The sequence below is a fragment of the Daphnia magna genome, linkage group LG5, assembly GCF_020631705.1.
Source record: "Daphnia magna isolate NIES linkage group LG5, ASM2063170v1.1, whole genome shotgun sequence".
NCBI classification, from domain to species: Eukaryota; Metazoa; Arthropoda; class Branchiopoda; order Diplostraca; family Daphniidae; genus Daphnia; species Daphnia magna.
In genome coordinates, this window is record NC_059186.1 from 12074457 (window position 1) to 12097544 (window position 23088).

Sequence of the window (23088 nt, forward strand, 5' to 3'; positions counted from 1 at the left end):
GCTTCTTGATAAATCCTCAGGCCCTTGGCCGCAAGTACAGATGGAATTTTATGTTGCCACCAGGGTGCTCTGTAAGCGACCGCAGCTCGGACCGTGCCCATTTGCTAAAGACCTCGATTTCTACTCTGAGTCACGCGTGAATTTCAATTGCAACATCCCGATTTTCAACATAATTAGACTAAATTAATTGACGATGTAACTATTGGTTATAACACTGGCGGTTATCCATTCATCCCATAGTCTTTAAAAGTTGGCCTAAATTACCAATATATAAAGTAAATAAAGTACGTGGCAAACATCGTATTCCAACAGGAAATATTGCGTTATCTGAGTTCTTCCTCGAGGAGAATTCAAACTTTTCCTGTGTCTAATTGTTAACTGTAAATGAAGCGGGGTGTGGATGAAACCAGATGGAGAAAACGATATGGGGCGACCACTATGGTACTGCCCGTTCATATCTATAGCTCTAGAACAGAATCATTTAAAAAAAAAAAAAAAAATCCTCGACTCATGTTGGATCTATCTTTCGCATTCAATCAGCTGATGTCGTATTTAAAAATGGCAGATATTTTGTTTCAGCTTCCTTCCTGCATGTAAGGCGGTTAGAATTACGTGTGGAATTGGAATACCCGACTCCATATGAAGAAATAAACAAAATTTTTTTTACAGATAACTAACTTAATTAAATTGTAATCAAACAAGAAGGGATAAGGAAAAATGAAATTACTTGGCAAACCCTTATTTAAGGGCAATCGGCAAAATAGGCCGGATTGAGGCTCTCGAAAGCAATGCCATTCACGCATAATCCGTTATGGACGGCGGGCATTAATGATCGATTGTCACGGATCAACCATGCTAGACTGCAATCGCATTTCATTAAATCTACGATAATTTAAAATAAGTTCAATTCTAAAACTTTAATTACATTAATGAATTTTAAATTATCGTATATACTCGATTCAATATCGATGTAACCGACAGCGAACGGTAGGTTCATCTGTTCCAATATATCGAGGAAGACGGCCGACTCGAAACGGGTCAAGTTATTGTTAGATAAATTAATCACTGACATCGAAAAATCGCCTGTGCATGAAAGGAAAACCAAATTCAGAATTACGGTGATCACCTTACGGCAAAATAAAGTAAAAACTACCTTGAAAAGTTCCCGGCTCGATGATATTGATCGATGCGGATGAAAGCGATAATGTTGTAACTGGAAATGTGAAAGTGAGCGATCCAGTTTCAAGTACTGATAAGCTGTTGTCATCGAGATAAAGGTTTCGTAGTTCAGGCAAAGAATTCATTTGTTGGGTAGGTACTCGCGTCAATTGGTTGCTGTTTAATCTCAATGTAAACAAGCGAATAGTTGATGTTAAGATGATTGAATCCAGTAAAGCTGCGGCCATAGTGTCACCCAGCTGATTGCCGTTCAAAAAGAGGGTTTGCAGAACAGCTGGGGTGAGATCGGGGAATTCGACTAAACCAGTGCTGTCCATGACATGCAGTGTGGTAAGGGCGGGCAACGTGGGCAGACGCCCGATGGCTTGTAGATTGGTGGCGAGTCCGATTTCTAATATCGTCAAACTGTTGAATCCAGCCAAGAATTGCAAGTTCGGCTGTTGACTAAAATCGCAATAGAACGTGAGGAATGTGTCGGTGTAGTTACGCGACAAACGGAACGCATTTTCATCCATCCGAAGCGGGACTCTAGGCTCCACTTTGCTTGGGCAGTAAACTCCGATGAGTTTTGCGCGAGAACCACCGAGAAGATCGGCAGGAATTGTGACAGACTCCAGCGGACTCCTTGACCATTGCAATCCAAACGTTTCGATATCTTGTGCAGCCGTTCGGTTAAACAGGTCGATTACGTCTTGAACGGGCACCTCGGTGCATACGACTCTCAGACCTCCTCCTACGTCCACTGTGCAACTACATGGAGTGTAATCTTCTGGACAACTTGCGCGACTCATTTCGCCGGCAACCATGAGAGATATTTGGTCATTTTCTGCCACAGACGGATTGGTAGCCACGGTCAGTATTCCTACCAATATCTGAATCACATTAAACACAAAAGGAAAAAATGTAAGTTGTATGTTTGGCTAAAAGGAACATGGGGAATATCAAATAGTTACCGAAAAAATGCTGCCGATGTGTTTGCCATTCAGGAGTGGCATGTTGTTGCTGTATGTCTCAATAAATGACAGTGAAGAAGAGCAATAAGCTTTTATGCTCAAAGCAACAAAGTCATTTTTATCTGAACTTTTGTATCACATCAGATTACGTAAGACAGTTGGTTCCAAAAGTCCACAATTATCTAAACGATACTGGGATACTAGTCCTCCTGCAAGAGATTACACGTGACCGTTGTAACTTGAGAACTGCACTAAAAATCCTACAGCGCGATGCTGTGATGTTAGACTTACCTTCTTAAAAAAAATAAATAAATCATGGCATAGGCTGCGCCAGCCGAACTTATAAGTAAAAAATTACTTTCTAATGGCAAAGAACTTCAAAAGTTATAGCTTGTTTGGCTTTCAGCTGGCCGGATCCTTTCAATGTGGTCTGCATTTCAAGTACGGAGAATTTATTCAACATAACTGCAAATATTAAAACTAGTTACAATTTCACCCAAATCTCGGTAAGAGTTTTGCAGCATACCACGATGCTCTTCATAGCCGCCAACATCTTTTGAAAGACGAGTTTGGTAATACTACGTTTGTCATCGGCAAGCCATTCTTCACGATTCGCGTTTGCTAAAAAAGTGGTAACTACGTAAACTTTTCGTATCGTGACAGTATTGACGATAAATCCGTGAAAAATTAAATCTACAGTATATCTTAACGCAAACCCCTTGAATACATGCATGTGCATAGTGTCTTCGTTTTCATTTTCAAGTACTAGCACTGATGCAGCCAAAACGAAAACAAACGTTCAAGAAACGATTAGTCTTATCTAGTTTCGTCAACGGCCTGTTAAAGGTACCTCCGTCCTTGCTCTTGGCAATTGGTAGCGCAATGTTATATAGTAGTGCGTTCTTTCGAGCATAACGACTGTTTCACAGATCACAGCATTGGCATTCAAGACGTTTTTCATTGGTTGTTACAACCAGTCTTTACTTAATTTCTACGTTTATGACTAGCAAACGTCAGGTAAATATTTTGCATCACCTTCCTGGGTTGTTTAGGCTTGTGAATTATTTATTCTTACGTGTTTCAACGTTATTTTAATTAGATGAAACTAGCACCTTTCACTGAAGATGAACAGGCATTGGAAACATTGAAGTTCTGTGACTATTCAATTAAAATCTCCAAGGAAATGGCTATCAGTGGAACAGGTAGTATGCTAGATTTTCTCTTCATGCTAATTGAAGAATTTAGAATTCATCGCGTTTTTTAGCTTTTACTTGGTTGAATTGGTTATTGCTATTCACTTTGCTGATAGTATATTTTTTATGGTTTCCCTGTTACACAGCCCCCAGACTTATTCGAGTGTACACAGATGGGATATATGACCTGTTTCACCCTGGACATGCAAGACAACTAATGCAAGCCAAATATCTATTTCCCAATGTCTACCTCATAGTCGGAGGTATGAAATCAAATAGTGCTTACCTGTACCTGAAACACCTGGCCCACATTTATTCCCTCCCTTGAAATTCTATATCTTCTTCGGCCTGATGACATATATTTTGTTATTTCAAAACATTGTGTAAGTGTGTAGCGACAAAAAGACCAAAGAGAATAAAGGTCGGACAGTTATGGATGAAAACGAGCGCTATGAAGTGGTCAGGCATTGTCGTCATGTGGATGAAGTTGTTCTTGACGCCCCTTGGACGTTGGATGACGAGTTTTTGAACAGACACAAGGTTATGATCTAACTTTATCTTTGCCGAAAAGCTGTTAATCGCTCGTTTTTACATAGATCGACTTCGTCGCTCATGATGATGCCCCGTACGCAGCGGGAAGTAATGACGACATTTACGCGCACATCAAAACAAAGGGCATGTTCGTTGCTACCCAACGCACAGGTCGGTTCCAGAGTAGAAGACTTAGTTTAGTAGCAAACTACGGAATAAATTACTCACAGCCTACTCTTCTCCTAGATATCGTTTCCACTTCGGACATAGTGGCGCGTATTGTAAAAGATTATGACGTTTACGCAAGGCGAAATTTGGCACGTGGATACTCAGCAGAACAGCTCAACCTTAACTTGATCGATGTATCAATTCGATTCAACTTAAGAATAATTTTATCCGCATTAAAATACCATCCTCTCTTAACCCTTTTCTTTTTCTTCACTTCAGCAAACAAAGTATTTAGTTGAAGATGAACTGGAAAAAGTTAAGGAAAAATTGAATGGATGCCTTGAGTACTGGAAAAAGAAGTCAAAGGATTTCGTAGGCAATTTTATCACCTATCATTTGGAGACGCCAAATCCTGTTGAAAGTAAAGTAGCTGAAGAGGATACCAAGCCCTAAACCAATACCTGGATAGCATTGATTTGTTTTCTTGATTGTTTTTAACTTCCCAGTCTGAGCTTGCAATACAATGTAGTTTTGTAGTTTTAAAATGACTCAAGGGTAAATCAGATCTAGACACAATTGTTTGGCAATTACAAATTTCTATAGCTGTATAAACTCATATGGAGCTTGTATAAAACCCGTGTAGGACAGGTTGGAACTGAACTACATTCCGTCGATTTGGGCAAACAAAATTTTAGTTCATGAAAAAATACATCAGACGTAAGATTATTTCACAGTACCTTATCGATTTAGTTACAAATGATGCAGAATATCTCCGTTATATAGTTGGAATAATGGCAGAAAAATATTTGTAACTTTGACGGCTACACAACAACCTGTTCTTCTATCACCATTCGTGAATGAACGAATAACACTGATTTTTGAAGTGTCATTTCAAAACAAGCGCAATAGCGCCACAAGAGGTAATATGAAGAACTAATAACAAAGAAGGAATTTACAAATTTTTTCGTTTTCATGTACTCACACCTGAAATTGAAAAACAACATAGCCTGGTAATAATATTTTCTTTTTCATTTCTGACAATCAAAAGTTTCGTTTTTCTCCTAGTATGCACTAAATGTGCGTTAGTTTGATTCGAATGCATTCTTAAATTTTCCCGCATCTGGCTCGAAAAGTTATTGAAGTTATAACAACTTCGATTTCCAAGTTTGGAGTATACGAATTCCATTTTTAAGAAAATCACCATCGAAGGTGTGAATCCGAACATTGTTAAGTATCTCGTCTAGCTGCTTCTAGCAGTATGACTTAAATTAAACGAAAAATTAGTGTGTGTTCGAATCGAACACGTTGTATCCACCATTTATTAGCTCACTGTTGTGGAAAAATTTCGATTTTATTTATTAGAAACGTCCGCTGTTTTAGTAGCCTCTTCTGACACTACCCGAGAATCTTCTATAGTTATGGTAAAGCTTTCAAGATTCTTTCTGAATATTATCGTCTCGTCTTCATCAGTCATGTCATCGTCTTCGCAACGAGTAGGTATTCCAGCCATTTCCTGGACAGTTAGTGATGAATACATAAAAAAGAATGGAAAATTCTGTAAACGAAGTCAAAGAATAATACTGTATTATACCTCAAGAGAGGGATCGTAATTTTCCGATTCGAGATAACGCCTCCGCCGGATGACGCCTCCCATCAAGCGGTAGACGTCTCCTTCCATCTCTCTAAGACGTTGGGTTTCTGCTACCACTTTGGCCGTTAAAAACGAACGGGCATATTTCTCCCCTCCGTTATTACTAATTCGACTATCAGCTCGGAAGAGAGGTGATGGTTTCCGGATGTTTTCCAATTGTCCATTTTGCAAAGCAGAGACATCTTTTGGAAATGGAAAACGGCTGTTCAGTACCGCATTGTCTGATGCGGCAAACTGTTGAATAGCAGCGCTGTTATCACTTTCGCTTTGTATTTCCGTTAGCTGACGTTTCAAAATCACCTAAAAAAGGATTTTCTTCCGTGAATTAAAGCTAAGAATTTAACTGATATTTAGTGGCATTACCTTTTTTCTTGGTAAACGAGAAGTAGTTGATCGTCGTTCGAGCTTAGTTCGAACCAGCGGTCGAATTGGCTCGTCTGCACTGTTAGGCCCTTGGCGGTAAACTTCACATCCTTTTTCACTCTCGTTAGCTCTGCCATAAACCTGCCCATCTTCCGATGTGCTCGATGATGAATCCGAGAGGATGGGAGTAGAAGTCCAGGTTTCGCCGTCTGGGGCCAGCAAAGTAGTGGCTTGCGAAAGAGTCATAGATGCAGCTTGCTTACTCAACGGTTGCGAAAATGATTCTTGTGAAATAACGCAGTCGTGAAGCGCAATGCATGTGTCAGTCGTCCGTTCAATTGCTTTCTCCAGTAGAGTAAGACGGGATTCAAGCGAATCCAGAAGGACAACGCCATTATCTAGTTGATAGGAATCGTCCATTTTCGAGCTGATACTGTCCATTCGTTGACCAAGCAGCCGGATGCGTTCGTCTGTCGTCTGATTTTGCTTTGCTTCTCGTTCACGAACCAGCCCTTCCATCGATTCCTCTTCAAAATCATAAAGCCGTTCGAGGTCATGCTTGTCGAGAAAAAGCTTGAGTCCGCAATCATAAGATTCTTTCACACCTAGCAGTTGGTTTTTAATATGAAAATTAGTTGATCTTATTTCAAACCATCCTATTCTATAAACCTGCAAATCGTCTTTGAATCCATTTGGTGAAGAGAACGATATGACAGAAAATGATAAACGGTGGAGGTAGAGTTGGTTTTTGGTCGTAGTCCATGACGACGGCAAATCGATTGAACTTCCAAATTTTGTGCGAATGGACATTTGTTTTTAAGAAAATCGAATTGAAGACAGCAATGAGCAAATTAAGCAGCAAGATGTTGATCACTAAAAGATAAGCGGTCATTAGGAGAGGATTGAGCCAGCGACCAGTTTCGCAAGGAGGCATTTCAGGATCGAAGGATCCATCCGGTTTGGTTCCATTGCCACAAGGAGGGTTAATGTCGTCGGCGAACAATTCTCCATAAATCATGAAATATGGTTTGAAAAAGATGTCGCGTACCAGAAACCATGAAAATTCTTCGTGGGGAAAGAGTACTGATTGGCGGAAGACGCCGTACGACATTAGCACAACCAACATCAAAGTAACGTAATAAACCATCCGCTTAAGCATCCATCCGATCATCGTCACAAATGGCCCGAGGAACCTGGACACACGCAAGATCAACAAGATGCGTATGTACCTGCATCCCAAATAAACGAGTAATGATTTGGATTGTTTCTATGACGACTACATTATAAATAAGTAATAAAGCAACAAACCAAAAGACGATATTCAGGCAATAGAGGACGCGGCCCTGTTCCAGTGTGTTTTCTTGCTCTCGAAGAATGAGACCAACAAAGAATTCAACAATGAAAAAAGCATCACAACAATTCCAGGCACTTGAGGCCCATACGGCCAATTTGCGACTGAGGTTGACGGGCTCGCTAGCCAATATTTGCCTAAATTTTTCTATTCCAAAGCTGGATATGTAGATTATAACGTAACATTCGTTCCATTCGGGCCTCGGTGGCGTTCGGATCAGCAGCGTGTACGTGTAAATGGCGAGGAAGAAAAAATATGCCATTGTCCAAGTCCAAAATTTCGTGATGGGCGCCGAATAAAATTCCAACAACTTTCGATGGAATGACAACTGATGGTGGTCGATAACGGTGCATTTAAGTCCAACGGTTTCATGGTGGATGTCAGTCTGGCTATTGGGAATGTCTTGCATACCGTTGATGTGCGATCCAGCATGACTCGTGTCATTAGAACAGAAATGGCATTGCGTCCCATTCTGATCGTCACCGTTGCTAACCTCAAGACAATTGACAGTGTCACATTTCCAATTGATAGACCTGAAATGTTCCTTTTGGACGGAAACAGTCGGAGGCGGTGAGCAAAATGAACAGCCTTTTGCTTTTTCAGCTAGTGGGTGCTCATCTTCTTCTTTCAGGTCGATCATGTGCTCCGTTTCCGTTTGTGGCATTAGTAGGAGTTCATTTTTCGATTTAAATTCCAAACGAAAAATGAATGCTGGACAGACGATGGCCAGTACAATTTTCAGGTTGGTTGAGCGTCGGGTCCGCAACCCTCCAAGCCACAGATCGCCCAAGATGAGCTGAGCACACGGATGGGCCAGCAGTTCGCGATGATTGCACGCAAAGGCCAACCTGAGGCAAGTTTGACGAGACCAATTGGACAATTCACAGGTCAGTAATTGTTGGGCGAGATCATCGTCTTGACGGTAGCAATAGTCTAGCAATTCTAATGCCTCACGATCAAATTCGGCTGCGTAACTGCGTAACTCATCGAAGATTTCCACTTCTAAATCGTCATCGGCCGCTTCACTGGCCATGGCCCGGTAGAGCTTGCTAGCCACCAGCGCTTTAGCTAGCGCCTCCTCCCCATGGTGCCACATCAGTTTAGCCATCGATTGGCGTTTAGTCAAGACGGACCAAACTAGCAGTTCGTTGAACGGCTGAGGAAACAAATTGTACGATGGTTGTACATGATATTGCAAGTCTTCGAAGCTTTGACTGGCATCTCCATGTCTGAATTTGCAATCAATTTTGAAATTTAAAGTAAGAATATTACATCATTTTTAAAACTTTTGACGTCTATCGAATTTCCTTACCTTAGTTCACCGCTAAGGACACTGTCACTTGCAGCTAACTGTTCGATGGATTTGCCCATCAGTTCATTGTAAATGTGACGGAATTTCCGGCGGGTGTAGGAACATCGGTAAGCGCCTCCCATTAGTTTGTTGACCACCAGGCCGATATCGATGAGCGTGAAGGAGTAGTTACGTGACATGTGCCGACGGACATCTCGAACAATGTACCTCAGCGTGTTGGCCGGCCCTTGTTTAGAATGATAAAGCTCCTCTAGTCGGGCGATGGTTAAAAATTTGCCCATCTGCACGCCCATTTCTAACAGCAATTTAACAAAACCCACGCGGTTCTTAACTAAAGCTTCCATCATGGTTTCTTCGAGGACTCCTTCCGGCCATTCTTGCCCGTAAACAAAAATCTCAGAGCGAGCAATGTCAACTCGGTTCCAAGCCAGCGCTAAGCAAAGTTGTTCGGAGGCGCACAAGTAACGAGCACGAAAAAGGGCACAAAGTATGGCGTGATCCAGCTCATTGTGGGAAGTGGTCGTGTTCTCCGATGGCCGGAATATAGTGATGAGATCCTTATTTTCTACGCATTGAAAGATCTCAGCAAGCAACTTGCCCGCTTGATGCTGGCTAACATCGAACGCTTGCAGAATGGCGGCAAGCATCTCTTCTCGCATTTCTCCCACAGCCAATTCCTCATCCGACTCCATTGCACATTTGTGCGCAAAAGCTATCAAATCGGCTGCTCGGCCCGATCCTTCTACTACAACCACAGGAACGGGCGGTGAATCCGTCACGTATTCCAAAACTGTCCTGATGGTGTCCATTCCACCCTCGACGACCAAACAGACAACCGGAATGGAACAAGTAACGCGGGCTGGGAGTCGTTGCCTGGAAATATATTTTTCCAAATTCCTCCGCAGTGCAATTTCTGCTCCGTACCGGCCTGATGGAATAGATTCCAATATGAGAATTAATGGTTGGTAAACAAATAATCAGCGAGTTGGGAGCTGACCGACAGTTCCGTCGTCAGCCAATAGAAAATAGGCGTGTCGATTGTTGAGGGCAGCGAATTTGGAACGTGGATGGTCGATTGATTGGTAAGCGACATCCTTCTTTCGACCGACCAAAGACGCACGGTTCTCTACTAAACCCCATGGAGCGATGCCAATGCTCACTGCACGACCACCGCGTAGACGAGGAGAACGTTCAGATATAAAAGCGTCGCCAACGTGACGAGTGACCCCTGTATTAGTTCCTCCAGTTAAAATCCAAGCACCTGTCGATTACGTACTTCCATTAGAAAGTCTCAGTTAGCGGAATTTAAAAAAAACAAACATTCCATACCTGTAGTTTTTGCTGCCCTGAGTAATCCTTCTCCGAAGACGAGCTTGACGCGTGTATTGAGTTCAAAATTAGCCTTGCCACCGTGGACGGAAATAACTAGTTTGGGTAATTCAAGTCCCCATTCGCGAATCAACAGTTGGAAGGTAACATCAGGCCGTGAATCAAAGCCCAACCGGATAAACTGGGCTTTATTAGGGTGTGGGCCTCCCAAGAAATCGATGGTTCCATAGGCGTCAGTAGGGCTGGTGACCGTATGATGACTGGGAGACCAAGTTTCTTCTCCTTCGCCATCACTTTGAATACCGCGCGTCTTGTGGTATGACCACGTCCGACCGCAAGCACACGGTGATGCTTTTTCGTAGCTGCCAACATAGCGAGAACATTCCCGTTTGCAAAATGTCGAGTCTATCCATCCAGGGTGTCCCGGCTGAATGGCAAAAAAGACGCCACTTTCAGTCGTCACCGCTATTCCGTTTCCTTTTTCCGAAACAACAACAGGTTTAAATCAGAAAATTAAAAAAATGTATAGTCAACTATAGATGTTTCCCTGTGCTGAAATAAATGATCAACAAAAAACTGAACGGAACAATGTATGCAAAAACCAAGTGCTCAATAATGACTTACCGTTCATGGCTGACAGAAGCGAAGCCGGTCAAGTAAAGTACCATCGATTGAAGTGAATCTTCTCCACTAGCATTTAGCCAGCAGGGAAAGCCTGTGCACTGATAAGCGATTACTACGGTATTCGAACCATAAATAAATCCTAAGCGGCTCTGCTTGCTGTTGCACGCACGTGATGTGAATTAATTGACAGTTAATTTTTAGCTAGAGAATATTCAATCAGTCAACTGTTTTAAGTAACGTCAAAGAACAATACTTACCTCATTACGAGTTAGGAAAATAGCAGCCGGTTCGATGCTAAGCAGCTATTTAACAATACCTTGCCGTGATAGCGGCAGTAAAGATGCTGTTGATAATCGTCGAGCAGCATGTTATCAACAAACATACAGGCCGTATTTGCGCATTTGTCTGGTTCTTATCACATGATTGTTGGACACGAATAATCCGATTCATTTATGAGGCGTATCACGTATCCATACTATAATACCTTTTCTTATATACAACCAGAAATATTACATCATTCACACAAAGATGAACACGTATTGCATTTTTTCACAAGGGTACCTCGTTCTAGACATATTAATTGTCGCGCGGAAAGCTGTCTGGTTCTCACCTAGAATTAAGGTGAACAGTTTCGAGCCTACAGAATACGTTACAGGAGATTTAACCTGAGGTAGAATAGTCTGTTGAAATTTCACGATAATGGTCGTACCTTTACCCTTTTGGCATATATTTCTTTTTTTTTTTTTCTGTGAAGAACTTCCATCGTGAACATCTTCCAAATCCGATGCAGAGCTGACAAACCATAAAGCGGAGTTTGGTATTGCACTAAAGGATAATTGCTAATGTCAATCGGCTATCCAGCAAATAACTGACGACATTACCTTAATTGTAATGCCCCCGCATTCTCTTAAAAAAACAACATACCGAAACGAGATCCATTACGACGGACGAGATACCCTACGACTCAGGAGAAATATGATGAAAACCCAAATACAAAAAAGTACAAAAAAAAAATTAATTTCAACTACCTGAACGAGCGCATGGAGCATCAGCTCGTGGAGGAAGGAATGAGAACGCAGACGAAGTAAGACAGGGATTTTTCTGAAAAACTGGAATCATAAAACCGTGGCCATTGAAAACGGCAATCAAATCGATTATATCATTTCGTGGTCAGCAGTAAGGCAGCAACAACATGGCATTAGTAGAACGCCTTCGTAATGAAGTAGATTTTTTTAAATCTAAAAAACAAAGAGGCTATACAGTGAAAAAAATTACATTATATCAGTTTAGGAATTGTCTTGTGATAACTGTTACCTACTAATTCCCCAATTTGGTTACTTTGCATTATATGACCTGAGGCTGTGTTAGCCCAACAAGTCATCGACCGCTCAAAGAAAGAAAATTTGCATCCAGTTTTTTCAGCGTTGACAATCGCGCAAACATGAACTGGTTACTGGTCATGGTCAAAAAGTATAAAGTTAAACAACCAGACAAGACAATTCAGTCAGAAGTGACTTGGAGTCGTTCCCTGTAACCTGAAAATAGATTACTGCGATTTACCTTATCAATCGACACGTTCTTGCTGTTTCACTTTCAGATTGAAGAGCTGAAAATAAATTTAATAGTTTACTTCAGGTAAAAATTGTCTTTCCTTTAAACTTTGATTTTATTACTTATCTCATGTTGGTATTCCAGCTCATTCCGCACTTTTTACGGTTTGAAAAATGGCCTCAATCGTATTCTTCTTAGTGGCGATTGTTCTGTCATCCTCTCATCCGGCAAAAGGTCTAGTCTATCAAACAAGAGACGCCATCATTATCGAAGGTGATTTCTAACCACTTTTCTTGAGTTTAATTACTTTAAAATTTGTCAGAATAAAGGCATTTATCCAAGGTACGAAAAATGACCCACAGCAATGCAGTGGCTCTTGCAAACTTGATATTCCGGTTTTTTGACATTGAAAGACCTAAAACGAGATAAGAAAAACAAAACAGAAACATGAACCGAACAAGATAAAGACACGAGTAGACCTTGAAAGTACAAAGTTATTCATCCGTGCATTTTTAACATTGCTACTGCTTACCTGTAAATTCAACGTTGCACTCAGTTTTACCGAAGGTCAACTGGTCCTATTGCATTTTTGACAGTCTGATTGATGGACTGAAACAGAGCACAAGGCGTCGAGTCTAAAAGAATCAACACAAAGAAACATTAAAATATCTAAGAGAATAAACTGACATTAATTTTTTTATTCAATTTAGCCGATGATGTCATAGGAGACCCTAGCCCGTATCAGTCAGCTAATTTACCAAGCAATGCCTTAGGGGTGAAAGAAGGATCTTGCTTTACGAGGAGTGGGCATCTCGGCTCCTGCACGACGATCCGCACTTGCTACCCAACAACGAAATGGCACGAGCTTAATCAGCTGGAAACCTGGGCGATTATCTCACGTGACACGTGCGTCTATACCGGAGAAGAAGACAAACAGGTAATATCAATTGTCAAGCAATGCAGGTTTTTTAAAAATAGAATTAAACGATAACTGCTGTCATAATCTTATTGGACACACGGTTAAACATTCCGTTATCTTGACCGCGAGCATGGAAAAACGCATTGCATCAATCTTCTGAACCCAGAGAAAGAGCTAGTACATGATTATCCTGTAAATTAATATAAAATCTGTCGTAGGTATCCGGAGTATGTTGTACGACTCCATTCGTCAATGATGAGGATAGCAAGAAAATTTACGGATCCATGCTGGCTGTTCCTGTGAATCCGTATACCGGTCAACCCAATAACGGACCAACAAATTATCACTTATGGTTTCAAAACACACCGAACAATATTAAAACGACAACTACGGATTCAGGTAACGGTGTACCCGATTTCAAACAGACCAAGTGCGGAGCTGGACCGACAAAAATGCTGAGCTATGACGAGCAGCGCATAGTAGGGGGAACTGCAGCTGAGAAAAATTCTTGGCCTAGCCTCGTAAGCCCTACGATTAATAAGCTAATCCATACATTAAACCAATAAAAAATTTACCATCATAACAATTCAATATTTTAAGGTATCGCTGAGATTAAACGGTCGGTTCTTTTGTGGGGGATCTCTGATTGCTCCACATAAAATCCTGACAGCCGCCCACTGCGTCGACAAGTAAGGCCAACATTAATACTCAAAGAGTTACCCCATAACCTCAATACCTATTAACCCGCAATCAATCGCCATAGAGTTTCATCGACGGGAATTAGACAATTGACGGTAGAGCTCGGCATGCACACATTGAATCCAAGCGATGCCCAGGTAAAGAAATCGGTCCGACAGATAACAATTCACAGAGGATGGGACCCAAACACAAATGTAAGTCGTTCAACTAAGTCAATTGCATTGATGAATTTGCGTTTAATTTTACCTTTGCACACCAGCGCAACGATATCGCCATTTTGACACTTCATTCACCCGTGACTTATTCGAAAGACGTTTCGCCAATATGTTTACCTGCGGAAGGTTTAAACGAGCAATTCGTCAGCAAAGATGCGGCCATCATCGGATGGGGGACAACGAAATCAGGTATTTCGTGGGAGTGAATCGACCACAATCGGATTTAATTTCTTGATGAGACCTAAATTAAAAATTAAAAATTACTTCAGGTGGTTCTTTACCGGATGTTCTACAGCAAGCTACTGTTAAAGTTCTTAACAACGCAAAATGCAAAGAAAGTTATCCAAAATTAGTCAACAGCATGCTTTGCGCCGCGGCCCCTAGAACCGACAGTTGCCAGGTATGATTAATTCTTACCTAATGACAAAAAATTAACGAAATGGATGATACAATTCCTGCTGTGATTTTTTAATTTAGGGTGACAGTGGTGGGCCACTGTTAATCCGAACGTCACCCGGGGGACCTTGGACACAGACTGGAGTCGTCAGTTATGGAATAGGTAATAAATAAAATTGCTTTTAGTTCTAAAGAATAACATTTAACACACGAATGATGTTTCAAAGGTTGTGCCTTAGCGAAGTTCCCAGGTGTTTACACCAGGGTAACGTCGTTTAGACCGTGGATTAAACAATACGCAGGAGTCTAACCACGGAATCTGTCAGCAATATTCAGAAAACTAACGATTGTTTTAGACCACTCGCTAACGACTAACAAGCACAAAAAAAAAGCCAAATCTATTTCATTGGGTTCAAATTTCTTCAGAATTGTTTTGGCTTGGATGAAACAAATGTTGAATAAGGAAATATAGCCTACACCCATAACCTGCAAATGTTTCATTGTCCTTTGATTTATTTACCACAGTATACCACACAATCCCTAAAAGGAAAATAACCGATAAAGTTTTAAACATTAACTGAATAGTGAGAAACGCCATTTTGAATTCTAGTCTTGTATGTCCCCTCGTCAACAAATTGTTGCCACAGCGTGCAAAGATATATTAAAAGAGTGACATTTCAGTTACGAAAAAAAAAATTGTATCGGTATCATGACGTGCTACTGTATAATGAAAGAAAAACAATTCCTACTTTTTAAAATATTCGTTGAAAATTTGGGACGAGTTGGACTCAAAAACCTGGCCAAGTGTTTAAGCGAGAGAAACTATGCATACTCTGATTGGAAGCAATGAAACAAACTAAACAATAATCAAGAAGACCCATTAGCAAGCAACAACAGAAAAACTGTACCAAGAATTGCAATGAGAGAACCCATACCTGCTTCTCCAATAGCACGTGGCATACTGATCATCCTTTTACTTTTCAATGCACTGGACCGATACCCACTGAGACCTACTAGGACACAGCCCTCGCTGGGATAAGTAGCCTTGTTTTTTGGGGGGTTTTCTCACCCTTCCTTTCTCCGGCAAGCATAAGCAGTAACGACAGTACACCTGACATCTGACAAGTGCACAGATCCATAAACATAATGGGAGTTGAGCTCTTGAGCAGAATGCCTGTTGAACAACATTGAACATAGATCTATATTGGAAAAACACCATCGGAAGTAATTACTTTTTGCTTTCCTTTCACAAACGTCTCGCAAATGTTCTCGCAGTTCTCGACTTCTCGTTTGAAAAACAAAACAGAAAAGAAAAAAACAATCTGACAACTACTGTTGTGTTGCAGAAATTTTTGTTTAATACAGATCAAGAAAGATGGCGGCTTCCAGATGTGTCACGAGTTTATTAAAGTTATCTTCAATTACCTGTTCAAATTTGACTTGTAGACAATTCCACCGACTAGTAGTGGCAGCTCCTAATAATGTACTGTGTAAACCAAAACAAATCAGCAATGTTCTCCCGGCTACCAGGCTTTTACACCTTAGGTTTTACAGCCAAAAAGTCGAAAAAACTGAAGAGTCCACAAGCAAGCCAGCTACTAGTCCAATATTAGGCTCAATTCAAGGCTTGGGAATTGCTGGAGAAGTTTTCAAGAAGCAAGATGACAGTCAGTCATCAGAAGGACAAACTCAGTCTTCCTCATCTGGTCAGCAAAAGAACAGTGATGAAGAAGAGGAAGCTAAAAGAAAGAAGGAAGCAGAAGCTAGCTGGAGGACCATGAAATACACACTTATATTCTTTGGAGTAACAATGAGTGGCCTGACTGGTTACATTGTTGGTACCTGGGGGGCCCCGCAGAAGGATGAAGAAGGCAATGTGATAGAAGACCAATTTAGCTCGAAACCTCTTGCCCTGCAGTACGTCCTCAGATCGTGGAATGCCATTATGAACTACAGCCAAGTAAGCATTTTTTGTGAGATAAAGTAACATGTGTTGTCCTGACCTAGCTTTTATTTTCAGATGATCAGAGATCCTTCAAGAGATAAGCTTCTACCTGATCCCCTCAAAGAGCCATACTACCAGCCTCCTTATACCCTGATCTTGGAAATGACTGGTGTTCTAGTCCACCCAGATTGGACAGTAACTAAATAGTTTTACCCCATCAACTTCAAATCACAATATTATATTCATTCTCTTTTTTTTTTTTTTTTTTTTCTCCTTTCTTCTTCAGTATCAAACTGGTTGGAGATTCAAGAAGAGACCTGGAATAGATTTCTTCCTGGCTCAAGTAGGTCCCCCTACATTTGAGGTAGTAGTCTACACAGCTGAACAAGCCTTTGTAAGTAGTATCAAATTTAGATCGTTTGTTTGCGAAACGCTCAGCTATTTCATACATGCTTCCATGATAGACGGCCTTTCCCATATTAGACGCTCTGGATCCTAATGGTTATATCATGTACCGGCTCTTCCGTGACGCTACTCGCTACGTTGACGGTCACCACGTTAAGGATCTTGATTGCATCAATCGTGATTTGTCAAAAGTGATTGTCCTCGATTGGAACTCTCAGTCAGTCAAATCCCATCCTCGTAATGCACTAAAAATCAAAGAATGGAAGGGTAATGACGATGACCGAACCTTAATCGACCTCGCGCTTCTGTTAAAAAGTAATTATCTATTCATTAGTAAATATGTATCGTTTTTCATTTAACCGAATTTTTCTGTATCACCATCAGCGATCGCGACGTCCGAGGTGCAGGACGTGCGGGAAGTGCTGGACTTCTACAACCAGTTTGACGACCCTATCGAAGCCTTCCGGGAAAATCAAAGGAAACTTCAAGTTAGCATCAACATATGAACCAATGTTTAAGTTTTCAGTTAAAAGTTTTTTATTTGAGCAGGAACAACAAGAACTCATGGAACGAATGAACCAAGAGAAACAAACTCTACCAGCCACGTCTCTTGCGCGCGGCCTCTTTGGGAGGCGTTTTTGATACGAGAAATGTCGTCTCTAGTTTCACATTTCGAATAAATTGCGGATGTAAAGTTTGTGAAAAATGACTCGTTTTATTCCACTGAGGCACAGCCACCAAGGGAAATAATTTTGCGGCATAAGAGAAATTCTCATCATTTTCACGTGAATTAATTCACTCATCCATAGCATCGTCATTTTCGATGCTGTCTCGCTTCCGTTTCCATGTGCTTTGCTCCCTCGATGAGCATTGCCCATTTGTTGATACACTCCAGTTTGCTTTGTAGATGGGTTCATATTCTCTCAGTTGTTGAACAAATCCTATTAAAGGTATCATAATTACTTGGGTGAACTCAGGCAAACATACAAAGATGCACCTTCATTGGGGTTGATGCAAAACCTTCTCTGTTGCACCAAAGAAAATGCCTCACTGGAAGTTCATACAGTTAGGTTTGCATGAGAAAATATGGAAACTTGGTACTGCTTTAATGGATTGTAAATTACTTGTAACCAAGGCAGTATTTTTGCATCAGGAAGCCCAGGACAACTGCTGCACTTCGAGATATCCCAGCATTTCCATGAACAAGGGCTTTGCCGCCTGCAGAAAAACAACAGTCCAGGAAGTTTTTCACCTTTTGGAAGTGTTGAATTATGTTTTCTGTGACTGAATCTTTGATGTTGACAACCAGGTACCTTTAGGTTAAACGGAACAGAATGGGTACTTCAGTGAGTGTTTCATTTGGGGGAAAAAGTGATTGCATTTACTGAAATTTGTTGACAAAATGTGTTTTGATTATGTGAGATTCAATTTCTTGACGCACACAAATAATGTGTGTGATTCCATGTGTTTCTAGATAATTTTCCTAAAAGAAAACGAGTACATTGGACTGTATCAGTCAACTAGAAGGATTCTTTTTCATCACATAGATTTGTATATAAGAAGATGTCTTACTTTTGATCGAACTGCAACTGAATATGGCCCAAGGAATAATCCTTTCACTATTTCTTGCATTTCTCTTCGCATCGAATAAGTCCACTCATTGGCCTCCGGAAAATCAGTGGTTATCGATGGAGCCGGCAGCATTCCAGGGCAGTTTGCCTAAATTTCCACCGAAACGCTTGTTTTGGCTGAGAAATGAACTAAAAATAAATAATATAAACACTAGAGGAGTTCAGAGCCTCTGATAAATATTTTTGAAAACCAAACGACAGGTAATGTTTTGTTGTTTCCCCAAGCGATACTTTATTTTCAATGAATCGATTTCGACAGCAGACGACTCAAAACTTTTTTCCCTGCCAATCCCACATCCACAATTTTCTGTCGTCGTCAGTAGCATTTTATGCTAATTTAAAAGCTTTGTTTATTTCGATTTGTCGTTCAAAGATGAAACGCTATTCCGACAATTTCAGCCCTGGCCGCTGGAAACGAATTTGTCCTCCGGCCCAAGATTCCGACAGTGACAGTTCGTCAGATTCCGACAGCCCCATAGATAGTGAGTTTTGGGGAATTATATTAGATAACTGAATAAAATTTTTTTTCTTTTATGCCCATATTTTTATATCATTTCTACAACCTTCAAGTAAGGGTTAATCATTTTGGTTACAACTAATCAATTTTAAAATATATATTAATGTTTTTCTGCACAGTTTACAGAAGGCTGTTTGGTTACGGGGCTCCCAACTGCACACATTGCGGCTATCCTAACCTGGTTTGTTCCTGCAGTCTGCGACAGAAGCTCACCACCAGTTCAAGGCAGTCCATGATTCTGCTTGATCCTGTTGACTCCATTGAGAGAGTTGAAGGTCCAGCTGGAGGTAATGGTACTAGTCATGCCAGTTCCAGCAGCAGCAATGGCAATAGCAATAGCAGTAGCAGCAGTAGCAGTTACCAGCCAAGCCTCAGCAGTGGAATAACAACAACCGGACATTCAGACACGAGCAATGAAAGGTCTTCTGCTTCCTTCCGGGCATCTACCAGCATTCAGCAGTTTAGAGTTCGTCCAGCCCCAAGATCAACCGTCAATTACAATAGACATGAATTAGGGTTGTTTTCTGATGAAGATGACACAATAAATCTGTTTGAACCACCAAAAATGCAGGATTTCTCACATGGTAACAGACCAAGGGAATCATCAGAATCTTCCATAGAAGTAATAGCATCTCCTGCTACTGTCGATGCTACTACTTCATCTGCTGCTACTGTCGATGTTACTATCTCATCTGCTGCTAATGTCGATGCTACTACCTCATATGCTGCTACTGTCGTTGCTACTACTACCTCATCTGCTGAACGAGAAACTAATAAGGAATTAGATGAATTTAACGCCCGGCTCTTGAGCTTAATCGAATGCCCCGTCTGTTTGGAACCGATCTCTCCACCAGTCCATCAATGTCGTCGGGGCCATCTGGTAAAGAAACTTTAAAATCAAATACTTTTTATACATGTTGATCACATTTTTATGTAATACGTACGTTGTCCGGGGCTACAGGTCTGCGGTAAATGCAAGAGCCAATTAAACCAATGCCCCACGTGTCGGGACCGGATGTCGGAAATGAGGAACTTTGCCGTAGAACGGATGGCTGAATTGCTGAAATATCCTTGCCGGAACGCTGGACTGGGATGCCCGGTAGCGATTTTATTTTCTGGCAAAATCGCCCACGAATTAGCCTGCCCGTTCCGGCACTACAACTGCCTCTTCCGTACGTGTTCGTGGACGGGTTTTCAGCAGGAGATGGTGCCTCACTTGCGCTCGACCCATTCGCTCCGTTTCCTGGAAGGAAGTCGCCAGGAGATCGACGTGGAACTCAACTCGCCCACCCTCTTCTACACCGATTGGGCGCTTTCGTGTTTCGGTCGCATCTTTCGTCTCAACGTTTTCCAGCACATACCCAACTCAATGTTTTACGTGTCTGCTTATTTGGTGGGCAGTAGAGGTCGATCTGATGAAGTTGCAGGCCGCTCCGAATCGGATTTCACTTACACTGTGACGGTAAACGGTTCGCTGGGTCGGCGGGCCTCCTACACTCGGCAAACACACGCCGAATCGACGCGTACGAGTCAATTGTGCCACTCTGAAGATTGTTTCAGCATCCGTGGCGACAAATTGGTGCATTTCACTCGCGACAGAGGGAGTAAATTGCGATTGCACGTCGAATTGCAACAATTGGAAACAACAAGTCACACTTTCCAGGACAACTAGAGTAAACCAAAACAAACAAACAAAAGAGATGTCGCATGTTTTCTTTTCCGTTTTGCTCGTCTTACAGGTGGGCATTTATTGAATTTGTAGTAAAAGCACTTTAAGTTGTTTCCTGCTAAACTTTCTCCTTCGCTATATAGATTTTGTTTTTTTGTTTCGTCTTTTTGCGTTGGCGTCACCTCTATTTTGTATTTCTCAAATTCGAAAGTTTTACGCGTTCCTTGTTTGTGTATCAACGCTATATGCAGGACGGCGCTCTGTGTGAGATTACCAGAACAACTGGAATAAATTAAGAATGAAATTCTAACAGTGTCTTGGCTTCGTTGTTGCCGTTTTCAACTTTTTACTTTAAATGAAGTGTAAAAGTACAGAGATAATCGAACGTGCTCGGAAAATACCGTCGGAACTGCAGACGGGAATCAAGAATTACGTCTACCAAGTGTAGAAGAAAAGAAACCCTGGAGGAAATAGAAAAGAAAAAGAATGGATAAAAGATGGTTGGCCGTCAACTTGAAAAAAGTTTTCAAACCGAAGACTGCGCTGCTCGCCTATCTTTTACTTCTTGTTGCAACAATCAGACAACAACCGATATCGCTGTGGGCCGCATCGCCATCATTAAAGAACGAAGCAAGTCGATTCAAGTGCAACTCCAAAAGCTTGCGGGGAAGGGCGGGGCACAGAAGAACAAGAGCCGATAGAGAAAGAAAAGACTGTCGATGTTTCTGTTTTTTCGTTGCTTCCCATTTCTTTGGCGTATCTTTTCTTCTTGTTATTCGGCTTCTTCAGTCGCATTTACCATAAAAGACTGAATACATCTGAGAATTTAGTGTTTAAGACCGTCTGGATCGATACTGTAGCTTCGTTTTTCTGCCAAATAATTAGAACAGATGAATCCCGTCCCGCAGTCATGTACAGCAAATTAGACATTCATTATTCAGAGGGATTCACCAGTGGGACGTGACATGTAGCAAAACAAATGAACTACAAAAGGCCCAACCGACATTTTTTTCTATAGTCCATTTGAATGTGTCTTCTTAAAGTAGAACACACGAAAAGATCACGAAACACCAATTCCTGTTGGTTTCGTGATCTCACAAATTAAATTGTAGAACTATATATCAAGTAGCGGAAATGAATCGATACACTTTGCATGAGACAAACTACGTTTGCAATGGCAGACTTGGGCATAACATTAAACTTGGGCTAAGCACATCTAAACAAAAGGCTGAGACCCCGTACAACTTATTATACTCACCACTACTACTTCTACTACAACAAATATTTGATTTTGTGCACGTAGATCAAAATTGATGGCTGACAGCTATAATCATGTAAGACTGTGGGTATGGGTTACATGATCGGTAGCATCTCCGTCTTTGTTTGGCTAGAGCAGAGTTAATGCAACGTGCGCGTAGAATAGATTTAAAAAGTTCGCCTGTTACCAAAAAAAAAGACCCATAAAGACTGCCTCCTTGTTATAATTGAGTTTCCTTGATGTTTGTGGTGGTGCTGGAAAATGTCTGTTTTTTCTTCTGCACAGCAACTCGGCGAAAAGTCCTTTAAAAAAACATTAGAACACATCAACTTACAAAGTTTTAACCATAAAACGTACATGCGGTTGCTGTGAAATGTTTGATGATTAAACAGTTTCAAAGAAAGAATGATTAAGAGTTGGATAGACACAACGGATTGATGACGTCAACGAAGCTCTAAAACACCAGAATAACGACGTAAAAGTAAATCGACATTTCAAAATTCAGTTCCACCACCAACCAGATTTCTAATAAATCGAAAATAGGCGACGGTGCGGCAACATGCAAAAGAGTATATGTACATGAATAAAACATGGCGTATAAAAGGAATAATAAAGAGCCTTTGAATACACAAGGACCGAGATACCGGTGTCAAAGCACAGAACTTTGTAGCAAGTGCTGGACAAAAGAGTTGGCCGTCTTTTTTTTTTCCCCTCTGCAAATCAGCAATACACATCCGTACAAAACATCAAACATCTTGAGAGATACGCTGGAATAAGAGGATTTTTTCAATGACGTTCCTATGCGACGTTTGAATCCAGCTGAGTTTCAGAGACAACGAAGAATACCATCGATAAAGGCTGAATGAATTGGATGTTGGCGCCGACAAAGGCGATGATTTCAGTCGCTCTGATCCTCTTTCTGCTAACGAAGATCGTGACGTGAAATCACAGGGTGAATATGAATAATCCGATCAAGATCCTTCGGCTGTAGTGTCGTCGACCAATCCTTTCAAACGGTCGACCCAGTCAGCGGCAACATCGTCCACTTGCTTAACGATTGATCCTTGGGCGAACCCGGCGGCCACTCCACCGTCAATAAACGTAAACGCTTGCGGTACAGCGTCTCATGGCATATTCAAACAAGAAGTTGACCTTCAGTCTGTTCCGTTTATCCTGTAGTCTTCACAGGTGTGCTGGTACGGACCTATAACATGTAAATTGAACGAAGG

At 41.3% G+C, this 23088-nt stretch overlaps 8 protein-coding genes across 19 annotated transcripts in view; 4 read left to right on the forward strand and 4 right to left on the reverse strand.

The window, feature by feature from the left end:
• Nucleotides 1–6: 6 nt before the first annotated feature.
• On the reverse strand, nt 7–4913 carry LOC116934884 (oplophorus-luciferin 2-monooxygenase non-catalytic subunit-like). 6 transcript variants are annotated; one of them, XM_045173607.1, is made up of 7 exons: nt 4762–4913; nt 2424–2753; nt 2133–2341; nt 1154–2051; nt 955–1083; nt 728–882; nt 7–125 (listed from the first exon to the last, which is right to left on the reverse strand). In XM_045173607.1, exons 3-6 carry the CDS (start codon nt 2172–2174, stop codon nt 743–745), a joined length of 1209 nt encoding a protein of 402 aa, XP_045029542.1. In that variant the 5' UTR covers nt 2175–2341; nt 2424–2753; nt 4762–4913; the 3' UTR covers nt 7–125; nt 728–742. The 6 variants fall into 6 exon arrangements, with proteins under 6 accessions (XP_045029542.1, XP_045029541.1, XP_045029540.1 ...); XM_045173606.1 differs by lacking the exon at nt 7–125 and adding an exon at nt 552–587; XM_045173605.1 differs by lacking the exon at nt 7–125 and adding an exon at nt 552–633.
• On the forward strand, nt 2743–4569 carry LOC116923298 (choline-phosphate cytidylyltransferase A). 2 transcript variants are annotated; one of them, XM_032929756.2, is made up of 7 exons: nt 2743–3149; nt 3232–3334; nt 3472–3588; nt 3714–3865; nt 3922–4027; nt 4103–4218; nt 4304–4569. In XM_032929756.2, exons 1-7 carry the CDS (start codon nt 3132–3134, stop codon nt 4475–4477), a joined length of 786 nt encoding a protein of 261 aa, XP_032785647.1. In that variant the 5' UTR covers nt 2743–3131; the 3' UTR covers nt 4478–4569. The 2 variants fall into 2 exon arrangements, with proteins under 2 accessions (XP_032785647.1, XP_045029545.1); XM_045173610.1 differs by having other exon boundaries at nt 3922–4218.
• A 391-nt stretch (nt 4914–5304) lies between the features above and the next one.
• Nucleotides 5305–12446, reverse strand: LOC116923293 (transient receptor potential cation channel trpm). 4 transcript variants are annotated; one of them, XM_032929750.2, is made up of 17 exons: nt 12328–12446; nt 12215–12260; nt 11969–12107; nt 11683–11892; nt 11579–11611; nt 11364–11479; nt 11216–11291; nt 10912–11143; nt 10655–10855; nt 10031–10507; nt 9699–9962; nt 8702–9629; nt 7347–8618; nt 6708–7267; nt 6039–6643; nt 5616–5975; nt 5305–5537 (listed from the first exon to the last, which is right to left on the reverse strand). In XM_032929750.2, exons 9-17 carry the CDS (start codon nt 10659–10661, stop codon nt 5376–5378), a joined length of 4635 nt encoding a protein of 1544 aa, XP_032785641.2. In that variant the 5' UTR covers nt 10662–10855; nt 10912–11143; nt 11216–11291; nt 11364–11479; nt 11579–11611; nt 11683–11892; nt 11969–12107; nt 12215–12260; nt 12328–12446; the 3' UTR covers nt 5305–5375. The 4 variants fall into 4 exon arrangements, with proteins under 4 accessions (XP_032785641.2, XP_032785640.2, XP_032785639.2 ...); XM_032929749.2 differs by having other exon boundaries at nt 10912–11138; nt 11536–11611; XM_032929748.2 differs by having other exon boundaries at nt 11536–11611.
• On the forward strand, nt 12350–14927 carry LOC116923301 (trypsin-1). Its single transcript, XM_032929762.2, has 9 exons — nt 12350–12478; nt 12916–13142; nt 13343–13645; nt 13725–13813; nt 13888–14017; nt 14083–14227; nt 14308–14438; nt 14516–14597; nt 14662–14927. Exons 1-9 carry the CDS (start codon nt 12379–12381, stop codon nt 14742–14744), a joined length of 1290 nt encoding a protein of 429 aa, XP_032785653.2. The 5' UTR covers nt 12350–12378; the 3' UTR covers nt 14745–14927.
• A 732-nt stretch (nt 14928–15659) lies between these two features.
• On the forward strand, nt 15660–17490 carry LOC116923302 (mitochondrial import inner membrane translocase subunit TIM50-C). The gene is made up of 6 exons (XM_032929763.2): nt 15660–16394; nt 16455–16574; nt 16666–16773; nt 16844–17099; nt 17169–17272; nt 17334–17490. Exons 1-6 carry the CDS (start codon nt 15810–15812, stop codon nt 17424–17426), a joined length of 1266 nt encoding a protein of 421 aa, XP_032785654.1. The 5' UTR covers nt 15660–15809; the 3' UTR covers nt 17427–17490.
• Nucleotides 17304–18643, reverse strand: LOC116923303 (serine/threonine/tyrosine-interacting protein). Its single transcript, XM_032929764.2, has 5 exons — nt 18357–18643; nt 18170–18267; nt 17909–18097; nt 17782–17834; nt 17304–17725 (listed from the first exon to the last, which is right to left on the reverse strand). Exons 1-5 carry the CDS (start codon nt 18486–18488, stop codon nt 17580–17582), a joined length of 618 nt encoding a protein of 205 aa, XP_032785655.1. The 5' UTR covers nt 18489–18643; the 3' UTR covers nt 17304–17579.
• Nucleotides 18644–18676: 33 nt separating this feature from the next.
• On the forward strand, nt 18677–20911 carry LOC116923300 (E3 ubiquitin-protein ligase sina). 2 transcript variants are annotated; one of them, XM_032929759.2, is made up of 3 exons: nt 18677–18897; nt 19052–19812; nt 19894–20911. In XM_032929759.2, exons 1-3 carry the CDS (start codon nt 18789–18791, stop codon nt 20602–20604), a joined length of 1581 nt encoding a protein of 526 aa, XP_032785650.2. In that variant the 5' UTR covers nt 18677–18788; the 3' UTR covers nt 20605–20911. The 2 variants fall into 2 exon arrangements, with proteins under 2 accessions (XP_032785650.2, XP_032785651.2); XM_032929760.2 differs by having other exon boundaries at nt 18712–18984.
• Nucleotides 20912–21702: 791 nt separating this feature from the next.
• The window catches only part of LOC116935286, a gene marked incomplete in the record, with an annotated part of 4098 nt that continues 2712 nt past the window's right edge, over nt 21703–23088 (reverse strand). For both annotated transcript variants that reach the window (XM_045173620.1, XM_045173621.1), the window contains 1 exon segment: nt 21703–22922. In XM_045173620.1, the coding sequence (XP_045029555.1) occupies nt 22831–22922 (92 nt within the window).

Excerpts from the sequence above, each read along its gene's own strand:
- LOC116934884 (XM_045173607.1), bottom strand. The coding sequence starts at position 2,174 with ATGCCACTCCTGAATGGCAAACACATCGGCAGCATTTTTTCG. Across the intron at positions 2,052-2,132 it reads ACATCGGCAGCATTTTTTCG|ATATTGGTAGGAATACTGAC; the intron begins GTAACTATTTGA and ends AATGTGATTCAG. Across the intron at positions 1,084-1,153 it reads CGAGCCGGGAACTTTTCAAG|GCGATTTTTCGATGTCAGTG; the intron begins GTAGTTTTTACT and ends TTTCATGCACAG.
- LOC116923298 (XM_045173610.1), top strand. Across the intron at positions 3,335-3,471 it reads AATGGCTATCAGTGGAACAG|CCCCCAGACTTATTCGAGTG; the intron begins GTAGTATGCTAG and ends CCTGTTACACAG. Across the intron at positions 4,219-4,303 it reads TCAACCTTAACTTGATCGAT|CAAACAAAGTATTTAGTTGA; the intron begins GTATCAATTCGA and ends TCTTCACTTCAG.
- LOC116923293 (XM_032929750.2), bottom strand. Across the intron at positions 7,268-7,346 it reads TGCCTGAATATCGTCTTTTG|GTACATACGCATCTTGTTGA; the intron begins GTTTGTTGCTTT and ends TTTGGGATGCAG. Across the intron at positions 5,538-5,615 it reads ATTACGATCCCTCTCTTGAG|GAAATGGCTGGAATACCTAC; the intron begins GTATAATACAGT and ends CTAACTGTCCAG.
- LOC116923301 (XM_032929762.2), top strand. The coding sequence starts at position 12,379 with ATGGCCTCAATCGTATTCTTCTTAGTGGCGATTGTTCTGTCATCCTCT. Across the intron at positions 13,143-13,342 it reads CCGGAGAAGAAGACAAACAG|GTATCCGGAGTATGTTGTAC; the intron begins GTAATATCAATT and ends AATCTGTCGTAG. Across the intron at positions 14,018-14,082 it reads GATGGGACCCAAACACAAAT|CGCAACGATATCGCCATTTT; the intron begins GTAAGTCGTTCA and ends TTTGCACACCAG.
- LOC116923302 (XM_032929763.2), top strand. The coding sequence starts at position 15,810 with ATGGCGGCTTCCAGATGTGTCACGAGTTTATTAAAGTTATCTTCAATT. Across the intron at positions 16,395-16,454 it reads CCATTATGAACTACAGCCAA|ATGATCAGAGATCCTTCAAG; the intron begins GTAAGCATTTTT and ends TTTTATTTTCAG. Across the intron at positions 16,774-16,843 it reads ACACAGCTGAACAAGCCTTT|ACGGCCTTTCCCATATTAGA; the intron begins GTAAGTAGTATC and ends CTTCCATGATAG.
- LOC116923303 (XM_032929764.2), bottom strand. The coding sequence starts at position 18,488 with ATGCTGCCGGCTCCATCGATAACCACTGATTTTCCGGAGGCCAATGAG. Across the intron at positions 18,268-18,356 it reads CAGTTGCAGTTCGATCAAAA|GAAAATTATCTAGAAACACA; the intron begins GTAAGACATCTT and ends GTTTTCTTTTAG. Across the intron at positions 18,098-18,169 it reads CATTTTGTCAACAAATTTCA|GTACCTGGTTGTCAACATCA; the intron begins GTAAATGCAATC and ends TTTAACCTAAAG.
- LOC116923300 (XM_032929759.2), top strand. The coding sequence starts at position 18,789 with ATGAAACGCTATTCCGACAATTTCAGCCCTGGCCGCTGGAAACGAATT. Across the intron at positions 18,898-19,051 it reads TTCCGACAGCCCCATAGATA|TTTACAGAAGGCTGTTTGGT; the intron begins GTGAGTTTTGGG and ends TTTTCTGCACAG. Across the intron at positions 19,813-19,893 it reads AATGTCGTCGGGGCCATCTG|GTCTGCGGTAAATGCAAGAG; the intron begins GTAAAGAAACTT and ends CCGGGGCTACAG.